This window comes from Lithobates pipiens, unplaced genomic scaffold (assembly GCF_037356315.1).
Source record: "Lithobates pipiens isolate NorthernLeopardFrog02 unplaced genomic scaffold, aLitPip1_a1.2 Scaffold_8, whole genome shotgun sequence".
Taxonomy (NCBI): domain Eukaryota; kingdom Metazoa; phylum Chordata; class Amphibia; order Anura; family Ranidae; genus Lithobates; species Lithobates pipiens.
The window spans coordinates 634,587,730-634,600,724 of NW_027507903.1; the positions used below are offsets into that span (position 1 = coordinate 634,587,730).

Here is a 12,995-nt window from a genome sequence, read left to right on the forward strand (position 1 = left end):
AAACGTGAACCTGGGGGTCACGACCCGGGGTCAGCATGCAGCAAAATCGAAATCCACAACCAAGAGCTCTGCTGAATACCCACTGGTCACCTCTACAAAGGGGCACACGGCCCACCGGTCACCTCTACAAAGGGGCACTCTTTCGAGGTATATATACATACAGGGTGATGGTATATAGATGGAGAGATAATTATATATATATTTTACACACACACAGGTGATGGAATATAGATGGGGGGAGGGAAGGTGTATGTATAGGGAGGTGATGGTATATAGATGGGTGAGGTATATATACATACAGGAGGTGATGGTATACAGATGGGGGGAGGTGTGTATATAGAGATAGATAGATACCGTCTTTCCCCAAAAATAAGACCTACCCCGAAAATAAGCCCTAGTTTAAAATGCTTGTGAAATCCTATAATCCACTCTATTACAGTAGTATATAGACCCCTTTCACAGTGGGGAGAGCTTTGCAGGCGCTACAGCGCTAAAAACAGCGCCTTCAAAGTGCCCTGAAAGAGCCGCTCCTCATACTCCCGTGTGGAGCGGTGCGCTGGCAGGACGGTAAAAAAAAAAGTCCTGCTAGCAGCGTCTTTGGGGCGGTGTATTCACCGCTCCTACCCATTGAAATGAATGGGGCAGCGCGGCTATACCGCTGATGCAGCAGCTCTTTGTGGTGACTTTAACCGCTACCTTTCTCGACTGCTAGCAGGGGGGTAAAACCGTCCCGCTAGTGGCCGAATGCCAACGGTAAAGCAGCGCTAAAAATAGCGCCGTTTTACCGCCGCCGAACGCACCGCCCCGGTGTGAAAGGGGCCTTAATGTACAAATGTGTGCGCTTCTGTAATATAAATGCGGGGGGGAGACCCAAATAAGCCCTACCCTGTTTCCCCTAAAATAAGCCCTACCCTGAAAATAAGACCTACAAGGACTTTAACTAGGGCTTATTTGGGGGGGTAGGGCTTATATTGCAGCCATCACTGACAATCACACTAGGTCTTATTTTCGGGGAAACAGCATGTAGAAGGGATGGCAGATATACATACAGAAGTGATGGTATATAGACGGGGGAGGTGTGGATGGATAGATGTGGAAGGGGAGGACGCCTATAGCTGATAATAAAGAGGACCTGTCTAGGGGGGTGTGTGTGTGTGTGTGTGTGTGTGTGTGTGTGTGTGTGTGTGTGTAATATATATATATATATATATATATATATACACACACATACACACATACGGGTAGAAGGCTTAGCATATATACAGGGTGAAGGTATACAGATGGGGGAGGGGAGGACTGGTCTAGGTGTACATATACAGAGGTGATGGTATATATAGATGGGGGAGATGTGTATATATACAGGGGAGATATATAAAAGTGGATATATACAGAGGTGATGGTATACAGATGGGGGAGGGGAGGACCTGTCTAGGTGTACATATACAGAGGAGATGGTATATATAGATGGGGGAGATGTATATATACACAGGGAAGATATATACAGAGGTGATGGTATATAGATGGGGGAGATGTATATATACAGGGGAGATATATAAAAGTGGATATATACAGAGGTGATGGTATACAGATGGGGGAGGGGAGGACCTGTCTTGGTGTACATATATAGAGGTGTTGGTATATATACAGATGTGATGGTGTGTGTATATAATATATATATATATATATTTTATTTATTTATTTTTTTTTTTTTTTTTATGTCACAAAAGTGAGTACACCTCACATTTTTGTAAATATTTTATTCTTTCACGTGACAACACTGAAGAAATTATACTTGGCAAAGTGTCATTTCCTCAGTGCTGTCACATGAAAATATATAATAAATATATTTACATAAATGTGAGGGATGTACTTACTTTTGTGAGATACTATATAACCCCCCCCCCCATCACCACTGTACGTATACACCTCCCCCATCTATATACCATCACTTCTGTATACATATACCGAGACAGGTCCTCCCCTCCCCCATCTATGTACCAACACGTGTGTGCGTGTATATATATATATATATATATATATATATATATATATATATATATATATATATACACACACACACACACACACACACACACACACACACACACACACACACACATATATATATATATATATATATATATATATATATACACATACACACCTTCATCTCTGTGTGCGTATATGTGTGTATATACACAGGGGTGATATATAATGAAGTGGGGGGGTGGGGTTAAGGTGTATATATACACACAGGTGTTGGTATATAGATGGGGGAGGGGAGGACCTGTCTTGGTATATGTATACAGAAGTGATGGTATATAGATAGGGGGGAGGGGTGTGTGTGTAATTATTATATATATATATATATATATATATATATATAAATATAATAGAGAGAGAGCGAGATAGAGATGTGATGGTATGGGGCAGATTTTATATACACACACACACACACAAGTGATGGTATATAGAGGGAAGATATATTTTATGATATCCTTTCATATGACAGTGATAGTATATAGATGGGGGGATATGTGTGTATGTATACATATATGAGAGGATGTGTAGACAGGGGGGAGGGGCTGTGTGTATATATAGGAAGACAGGTGACAGCTCTATACAGGACCAATAATAATAATAGAAGCCCTTGTCACCCCACCACACACCCAACTCAGACCACCTACAGTAGTTGAGGGGGCCCCCCAATACACACCCTCCTCCCTCTATCCCCTCCCCCTCAGTCACTCACCTCCCCGGGACCCTCCAGCCGCCATCTTCCTCAACGCGCGCCCCCCCTCTTCTCACATACCACCTATGTCATCACGCACACCAGGAGGAGGTGACGGTGGGACGTACACCCGGAAATGTCTCCGACATCACCTGTGACGTCACCCCGCAAACCGAGGGACCACGGCGCGCACACTAAAGGGGGGGAGCGGAGCTAAGCTTAGGGACCGCGCTGAGTCCGCCCTCCATTAAGGGAAGGGAGGGGCGGTGTGACACTCACTGGGAACACACCGGGCTTCTCAACCCACGGGTGGGCGGAGAAGGTTTACGGGGCGTGGTAAGGGGGAGTATATAAGCCATAGCAAACGGAATCATTATTTTTTTTATTCCATAATTTATAACTTTGATCACCGACCTAATTATTTTCAAATGACGGTGACGATGAAGTACAAATATAAATGAAATGTCGGGAATGGTCCCTACGCAGAGGAAAGCTTACACTATTGACCCTCTCCTGACAACACGGCGCATGCGCGAGACAACCTGACAGGCTTTGTGGAGGACGCGTCTCTGGTTACCATGGCAACCAGTGACGGAATGTGGTTGTTCTGCCCTGTGATTGGTGGATAGGGCCCCCCCCCCCCAGAGTGGGAGCGCTCACTGGAGGGACTGCCCACCCAGTGGGAAACATTGCATGAGAGCCCGGTCTATAGGATAGGAAAGTCTAAATCTCCCATACACACTGTTCGATTTTCTGCAGATTTATGTCTTCAGATTTACCAAAACCATATAATATGAGGTCAAACCCTAAGAGTTAGAATGTGTATGCAATCAGACAGGCCCTTGCACTACATGGTTTTGGTAAATCTGAAGACAAAAATCAGAAAATCTAATGGTGTGTATGGGGGCTCTAGAGAGTTAGGTCACATCATCTCCCCCTCATCTGGAGGGGAATACTGGGGGGTGTCTGGTTGCAGAGCCGCGATATGGACCTGAAAACTCTGCTCTGCCACTACAGTCCCTTCTACACCCTCCATGGAAGTCCGGGACTGAGGGCGCTACTCACCCCTAAGTCAGGAAAGGAGTACTGGGGCTGTGCGCACCGCTTGCCGACCAAGGAATCTTGACACTTGTCACCCCCATTTTGCAAGATTTGCTAATCCAGGATTGAGTGCTCTACTTATACTAAGTCAGTAAAGGAGTACCGGGGCTGTGCACAGGGCAGGACTTACCATTGGGCTTGACTGGGCTCAAGCCCATGGGCCCCACCAAATAGGGGCCCCATGGGCCCCGCCAAGATACATAGCTGAGTGTACTCGGCTCCGCTCACAGTCACGCCCAGTCCTGCCCTATGATGGACATAACACGGGGACTGGGTGTAACTGTGAGCCGAGCAAAGTACACTCGGCTACACTCAGCTCCGCTCGGGACTGCCAGAGACTGAGAGTACTCGAGAGCTGCCAAGAGGACCTGAGAGCCACCGAGAGCCTCAGAGAGGACCCGAGAGCCGCCGAGAGGACCTGAGAGCCGCCAAGAGCCTCCCGGAGGACCAGAGAGCCGCCAAGAGCCTCCGAGAGGACCCTAGAGCCCATTTTTAAACTTCAAGGCTGCAGATGGACACTGATAAGGCTGCATTGATGGGCATTTAAATTTTTATTTTTTTTCCTTAAAATTCCCTCCTAAGCTTGGGGTGCGTGTTATACGCCGATAAATATGGTAATGTATAGAAGGTAGGGCCAGAAAGTGAATCAAGCCCAGGGGCCCCCACCACCCTAAGTCCTGCCCTGGCTGTGCGCATTGCCTTGCGACAGGATAGGGACCCAAAATGCTTGCTCTGCCACTACAGTCCCTTCTACACCCTCCATGGAAATCCAGGGCTGAGTGCGCTACTTACCCTACCCTACTTACCTTATCAAGAAAGGAGTCCTGGGGCTGTGCGCATGGCCTGGCGACCAGGGAACCGTGACACTCATCATCCTCATTTCGCTGAATTTTGTAAGTTCAGGATTGCGTGTGCTGCTGCTTCCCCCCCCCCCCCCCCCCAAAGTCAGGAAAGGAGTACCGGGGCTGTGCGCACCTCCTGGCAGCCGCAGCACCTTGACACCCATCATTCCCTTTTTGCAAACTTAAGTCCAGGTTTGAGTGCTCTACTTACCCTAAGTCAGGAAACGAGTGCTGGGGCTGTGCGCATAGCCTTGCGATAGTATAGGGACGCAAAATGCTTGCTGTGCCACTACAGTCCCTTATACACCCTCCATGGAGGTCCAGGGCCGAGGGCGCTACTTACCCTAAGTCAGGAAAGGAGTACTAGGGCTGTGCACAACTGCAGCACCTAGACACTTGTCACCTCCCTTTTTGCAAACTTTGTTAGTCCAAGGGCTGAGTGCGCTACTTACTCTAAATCAGGAAAGAAGTACTGGGGCTGTGCGCACAGCCTGGTGACCGCAGCACTGTGACATTTATCATCCCCATGTTGCTGAATTTTGTATCCCCCCCAAACCAAGTCAGGAACAGAGTACCAGGGCTGTGCGCACCTCCAGGCAGCCGCAGCACCTTGACACCCGTCATTCCCTTTTTGCAAACGTAAGTCAAGGATTGAGTGCGCTACTTACCCTAAGTCGGGAAAGGAGTACTGGGGCTGTGCGCACCGCCTGACAACCAGGGAACTTTGACACTTGTCACCCCCATTTTGCAAGATTTGCTGGTCCAGGATTGAGTTCTCTACTTATACTAAGTCAGGAAAGGAGTACTGGGGCTGTGCGCACCGCTTGGCAGCCGCAGCACCTTGACACCTGTCATTCCCTTTTTGCAAACGTAAGTCCAGGATTGAGTGCGCTACTTACCCTAAGTCGGGAAAGGAGTACTGGGGCTGTGCGCACCGCCTGGCAACCAGGGAACCTTGACACCTGTCATCCCCTTTTTCCACGATTGGCTAGTCCAGGACTGAGTGCGCTACATACCCTAAGTCAGAAAAGGAGTACTAAGGCTGTGGAACCTCGACACTCGTCATCCCCATGTTGCTGAATTTTGTAAATCCAGAATTAGTGCTACTTACTGTAAACTGAATCAGGAAAGGAGTACTGGGGCTGTGCGCACCGCCTGGTGACCAGGGAACCTTGACACTTGTCATCCCCATTTTGTAAGTCCAGGATTGAATGCGCTACTTACCCAAGCCAGGAAAGGAGTACTGGGGCTGTGCACATGGCCTTGTGACGGGATAGGGACCCAAAATTATTGCTTTGACACTACTGTCCCTTATACACCCTCCATGGAAGTGCAGGGCTGAGTGCGCTACTTACCCTAAGTCAGGAAAGGAGTACTAGGGCTGTGTGTACAGCCTGGTGACCACAGCACCTTGATATTTGTCATCCCCATTTTGCTGAATTTTGTAAGTCTAGGATTATTGCTACTTACCCTAAGACCCCTTTCACACTGGAAGCTTTTTTTTAGGCTAAAGGCCTAAAAAGAGCGCCTGCCCTGCAACCCCATTGTAAAAGCCTGAGTGCTTTCACACTGGAGCGGTGCGCTTGCAGGACGTTAGAAAAAGTCCTGCAAGCAGCATCTTTGGGGAGGTGGAGGAGCATTGTATACACCACTCCTCCACCACCCCTGCCAATTGAAATGGGGACCACCACCAAAGCACCTGCAAAGGGCTTTGGCAGCAACGCTTTTCAGACGCGTTGAACCCTTTCTTTGGCCGCTGGCAGTGTGAAGGGGTTTTAGTTAGGAAAGGAGTACCAGGGCTGTGCGCAACCGCAACACCTTGACACTTGTCATTCCCTTTTTGCAAGCTTTGCTAGTCCAGGACTGAACGTGCTATGCACCTTAAGTCAGGAAAGGAGTACTGGGGCTGTGCCGGGGGACCAGGGAACCTTGACATTTGTCATCCCCATATCGTAAGCTTTGCAAGTCCAGGATTGAGTGTGCTACATCCCCTAAGTCACGAATGGAGTACTGAGGCTGTGCGCATGGCCTTGTGACAGGATAGGGATTTAAAAACTCTGCCACTATGATCCCTTATACACCCTCCATGGAAGACCAGGATTGAGTGCACTACATCCCCCTAAATCAGGAAAGGAGTACGGGGGCTGTGCGCACGGCCTGGCGACCAACGAACCCCTGTGGGGCTGTGACTTGGTGAAGGAAGTAAGAGTTAGACACTGACAAAAAAAATTGTTCGTTTTAGTTTCATTAATTTATTTGCTTGTTTTCGGAAACTCTGAATTTACGAATTTCTGAATCTTCGAATTTTTGGATTTTCTGAATACGAAAATTTGGAAATTCTGAAATTCGATAATCCAAAAATTCTAAAATCTGAAAAAAAAAAGAAAACCAGTAAAGTTCGAAATAATAACTAACTGATAATAACTAACTATTAAATCATAGGTATTGGAATTTCCTTTCAAATTTGGCTGTTAGTGAACGTAACAAATACAAATTTATCTGAAGTTACGAATTATACGAAATAACGAATGCTACATCTAAACAAATGGAATGGAACAAATTAATAAGAAATAATAATAATAATAAGATTTTATTATTATTATTGTTATTTATTATTATTAGATTGTTACGTTCAATTAGTTTAGATGCGACATTCGTAATTTCAGATAATTCATAACTTCAGATAAATTCGTACTTGTTACGTTCACTAACAGCCAAATTTGAAAGGAAATTCCAATACCTATAATTAAATAGTTAGTTATTATTACTTAGTTATTATTTCATATTTTACTGATTTTCTTTCTTTTTTTCAGATTTTCGAATTTTTGGATTTTCAAATTTTGAATTTCTGAATTCAGAAAATTCGGTAATTCGAAGATTCTGAAATTCTGAAATTTGAAAATCCAAATTTTGATTTCTGAATTTTCGAATTTCCAAAAAAAGCAAAAAAGTCAGTGTCTAACTCTTACTACCTTCACCAAGTCACAGGCCCACAGGGGTTGGCTGGTCGCCAGGCCGCGCGCACAGCCCCGGTACTCCTTTCCAGACTTGGGGTGAAGTTATTTCAGATTTTCGGGTTTTTGTATATTTTCAGATTTTCATTCGTTTGAATTTTCAGATTTTCATTCTTATTTTTGGATTTTGACATTTCCAAATTTTTGAATGTTCAAATTTATGAAATTTCAAATATTCGCATTTCCTAATTTCCAAAATTTAGAATTTCCAAAATTTAGAATTTCCGAAATTTAGAATTTCCGAAAAACTTATGCCGCGTACACATGACCGGTTTTCCCGCCGGAATAAACTCCGAAGGTTTTTCCGACGGAGTTCCGCTGAAACTGTTTTGCGTACACACAGTCACAACAAAGTCCAATCGTTAAGAACTTGGTGACGTTCAACATGTACAACGCGACTAGAAAAAGGAAGTTCAATAGCCAGTAGCCAATAGCTTCCGTCTCGTACTTGCTTCAGAGCATGCGTGATTTTTGGTCCAATCGGAACAGCATACAAACAAGAGATTTTCCCGATACGAATTGGTTCCGTCGGAAAAAATGTAAAACATTTTCTATTTCTAGGTCCGTCAGAATTTTTGTAAAAAAAAGTCAGAGGAGGCCAACACACGATCGGAATATACGATGAAAAGATTCCGTCTGACTTTTTCTGTCTGACATTCCGCTCATGTGTACGCAGCATAAGAATTTCCGAAATTTCAAATTTCTGAAATTTAGAATTTTTGAAAATTTGGAAATTTGAAAATTCGGAAGTTTGAAAATTCGGAAGTTTGAAAATTTGGATTTTTGGAAATTTGAAACTTCGGAAATTAGAAATTTCGGGAAATTTAGAATTTTAGAATTTCCAAAAAATTCAAAATTTCCGAAGATGTGGAAATCGGGAAATTTGAAATTTCGGAAATTGAAAAATTGGTAGATTCGAAAATATAACAAACGAATTCGGAACTAAACGAATTGCACATGTCTAGTAAGAGTGATTGGCGGTGGTGACGGTACTGAAGTCGGGTCTATACCGTTGGCTGAGTGCTTTGATGAGATCGCAGTATCTGTTAGTGTGTGGTGTCACCTCTGCTTATTGGATATCGAGCTATGCGGAAATTTTTGTGACAAGAAACTTTGTGGTGAGATACAGGGGGTCCCCGAGTTGCGAACGGGTTAAGGACTGCCTGTTTGTTCCTAAGTCGGATTTGTTCGTAATTCGGACACGCATGCGCAGAACGGCGTTTTCCGATGTTTTCTGATGTGCCCGCCGGCTCCACCTGCCGTTCATAAGTAGGAGTTCGCAAGTCGGAGGTTCGTAACTCGGGGACCCCCTGCATGTTCTAGTGGAATACAAGTGCATGTTGCCCGTCTGGGAAACGACAGTCAATATTGTTTGGTAGAAGGAATCTGTACAGTGTGAACACACTTGGTGTGGTGAAAAAAGACATTTATGCTATTTTATTTACATTTGGACTTTTATTGCTCACTATATATCACTGGACTCACTAATCCACAATGGTGTTTTTTAAAACTTTATTTATTACATACACGTTTTTGTATAGATAAATATAGAGTTGTTTATAACTTTATGTGCATTTTTTTTTTTTAGCTCTACTAATAACTCGTTTTTTCTTGGTTACTTTTTAGGGAATTTTGCATATGGGGTGTATAGTGGTGGCAGTGAACTGACACATATTTATTTCTATTTTCACTTGCATTTATCAAGCACATTTTTCTTTCACAGGGGGATTTAGTGTGTTCAGTGCGGAGAAGGGTTTGCTTTTAAGAATGAAATCTATAACACACAAGTATCATGGGGCGAACAATCCCAAACAACAAGGAAAAAAGAAAAAAGGTCAGACAGTCCAGGAAACAGCAGGGGGCGCACTGCAGTCATTTCCTGTGTGTGTGTAAGTAGAACATCTGACGGGTCTGCTCTGTTCTTTTTCAGCATGACTTCCACTAATTCTGAGCTGAGTGATGTATCTCATTAATAACCCCTTGGAGCCAGGTGGGGCCCTTGGTTTATGATGCCAGGAGGCAAGGTAGGGTTTCTGATCATGTGACCACCATGAATGGCTGTCACGGTGGTCACATGACCAGGAAGCTCCTTGATCTCAAGTAGCTACCAGGATATTTCCGTTAGCCACCGCCGGTAACGCTCATCATGGCTGTATCCACGCAAATATGTGTCTGCGCGGCGCCAAGGGGGGGGTTAATCCTGAAAGAAGATATTGCCGACTCCCCGCCACCCTTCACCGCTGTGGTCCAGGACGCAGAAGCTGAAGTCGTCCTTGGGGGTCATCCATGGAAATACCACCTGCGGGGGAAATGAGAGGAAATTGTCACTGGCCTTGGTCACCATATCCATCATCTTAATCCATTTTTTTTTGTGTTACAACTAGGGTTGCACCAATGCTAGTATAGGTGCCGATACAGAGTATTTACGCAAGTATCAGTACTCGTTAATGCGTGAAAATGTAGCGCTAATATAATCAAACAGTAAAATAAGGATAACTTTTTTTTAAACTGGGAGAAAATGTGTGAATGAGTCCCAACTAAATAAATATAAGGACAGTGAATAAGTTCCAAATAGGTCAGTCCAACCAAATGGAAGTTCCCCCCAAACTGTATCGACGATGCCCCAGTTGAAGTCCCTCTAGGACGAAACGCATAGGGCTTGGTTTCTCCACTCCTCATATTGCCCTTTTCTTTTATCTGTGATCAAATTTTTTACTTGTTAACCAGTTTTTATGGAAATACAAAACCCATTTGTTTTTTACCTGCATCATCCGAAGTGCTTTCCCTTTTTTGCATATATATGTTCCATCTTCCTGCTTGACTGTTCCATCTGGTCATCCATGGTCCATGTGCCGTCTCTGCTAACGCGACTCCATCAAGAGATTTCCTGGCTTCTGAGGACCCCCTGGGTCATCTCTGCTGAACCGTCGATCGTGCTATCCATGCAGATCTGACCTGTTGCTGCTGGCATCCAGATCCATTGGATCTGGTAAGGGTAGGGATATTTATGCTCCACGGATGTTATACCATTTCAGCTGTTACCCCATTTCCAGTTTGGGTGGAACTTCCATTTGGTTGGACTGACCTATTTGGAACTTATTCACTGTCCTTATATTTATTTAGTTTGGACTCATTCACACATTTTTTCACAGTTAAAAAAAAACGTTATCCTTATTTTACTGTTTGATTATATTAGAGCTACATATTCACCCATTGTCTATTATGAATTGTTGTCACATTTATGTGTAGCTGCTCCTCTCTCTTTCACAGTGTAGAGCTATATTTTTCTCACATTTTATCAGTACTCGTTAGACATGTGCAGGAAAATTCGTACATTCGGAAGCATTTGAAATACGAATTTCTATCCTTCTGAATTGTATATACGAAATTTCGTTGAGGAAACGTCACGGAAACGTGACTGGTGTTTTGTTGACCAATCAGAGGTTTTCTTCTGCTGCTGAGTGAGGGTTGGGAAAATTACCTTTTTTAATATGGGAGTGGGAGTCTGGTACAGGTAGTCGATGGGAGATTCAGAATTGGACAAAATCAGAATGTTCGTTAATATCGTTTTAATATTGTCGTAATAATTACGATTATTCGTTATGATGAAGTTAAAAACCCAGGAAGTCAGCACAGCACAGGGATGGTGGGAGCCCCTCATAATGAGCACAGCACAGGGAATGGGGGGAGCCCCTCATAATGAGCACAGCACAGGGAATGGGGGGAGCCCCTCGTAATGAGCACAGCACAGGGATGGGGGAGCCCCTCATAATGAGCACAGCACAGGGATGGGGGGAGTCCCTCATAATGAGCACAGCACAGGGATGGGGGGAGTCCCTCATAATGAGCACAGCACAGGGATGGGGAGAGCCCCTTATAATGAGCACAGCACAGGGATGGTGGGAGCCCCTCATAATGAGCACAGCACAGGGATGGGGGGAGTCCCTCATAATGAGCACAGCACAGGGATGGGGGGGGAGCCCCTCATAATGAGCACAGCACAGGGAATGGGGGGAGCCCCTCGTAATGAGCACAGCACAGGGATGGGGGAGCCCCTCATAATGAGCACAGCAGCACAGGGATGGGGGGAGCCCCTCATAATGAGCACAGCACAGGGATGGTGGGAGCCCCTCATAATGAGCACAGCACAGGGATGGGGGGAGTCCCTCATAATGAGCACAGCACAGGGATGGGGGGGAGCCCCTCATAATGAGCACAGCACAGGGAATGGGGGGAGCCCCTCATAATGAGCACAGCACAGGGATGGGGGAGCCCCTCATAATGAGCACAGCAGCACAGGGATGGGGGGAGCGCCTCATAATGAGCACAGCACAGGGATGGGGGGAGTCCCTCATAATGAGCACAGCACAGGGATGGGGAGAGCCCCTTATAATGAGCACAGCACAGGGATGGGGGAGCCCCTCATAATGAGCACAGCACAGGGATGGGGGGAGCCCCTCATAATGCGCACAGCAGGGGTACAAACCCAGGAGGAAGTCAGCACAGCACAGGGATGGTGGGTGCCCCTCATAATGAACATAATGAGTCGACGACTGGCATATTGAGAAAAGTATTTTTTGCTTTTTAAATTCATCATACCAAACGTTCGTAATTGTTAGGAAAAGTTAACGAACCTAACGAAAATTCGTATTTCGTACGAATCCAAATTAAATTTTCGGACACGAATTACGAAATACGAATTAACGGCTAATACAGAATGAAACGAAACTAATTTATTGATGGCGCACATGTCTAGTACTCGTGCAAATGCACCGATACATGAAACCGATACTTTCAGGCTCGGCTCTTTGAGCTGTCAGTGGGTTTCCCCTGTGTTAAAGAAGTCCGGTAATTGGAGCTGTCAAAAAAAAAAAAAAAAAGCAGCCGGCAATGTTTATTAACAACATTGCTCAGCCCTGAAACACTAAAATAAAAAGAAACATTGTTTCTTTTTGTATTGTTCTGTGTCTTCATCTGCAGATCAAAAAGTTCCTCTGCTTAACCACTTAATAACGCTTCATTTACTCTAATCAGCCTTAATTAACTCCCTATTCTCCTCCATTTAATTATTATTTTCCTGCTTTTTTTTCTTTTGTTCGCGTCTACTTTATAAACGATAAACAATTAAAACTTTTTTTCTTGTCTGCTTTGTTAGTGAATATTTTTACACATATATATTAACATATATTTACACATTTCACATTGAAAAAGCGCTAATTAAAAAAAAAATAATCTATTTTATTTCATTTGTAAATAACTTTTCACTGCTTTATACCATTGCTGACAGCTGAAGTTAAAACAAAACAG

The 12,995-nt window shown here is 44.6% G+C and overlaps 2 protein-coding genes across 7 annotated transcripts in view; both read right to left on the reverse strand.

The window, feature by feature from the left end:
* Positions 1–2,891, reverse strand: part of CAMTA2 (calmodulin binding transcription activator 2) — a 142,918-nt gene extending 140,027 nt beyond the window's left edge. For all 6 annotated transcript variants that reach the window (XM_077470856.1, XM_077470859.1, XM_077470858.1 and 3 more), the window contains exon 1: positions 2,753–2,891. The gene's annotated coding sequence lies outside the window, so the exon portion shown is untranslated. The remainder of the gene's footprint in view (positions 1–2,752) is intronic.
* Positions 2,892–9,153: 6,262 nt separating this feature from the next.
* INCA1 (inhibitor of CDK, cyclin A1 interacting protein 1) overlaps positions 9,154–12,995 on the reverse strand; it is a 51,154-nt gene continuing 47,312 nt past the window's right edge. Inside the window, exon 6 of the mRNA XM_077470860.1 lies at positions 9,154–9,987. Within this exon, the coding sequence (XP_077326986.1) occupies positions 9,883–9,987 (105 nt within the window). The 3' untranslated portion in view covers positions 9,154–9,882. The remainder of the gene's footprint in view (positions 9,988–12,995) is intronic.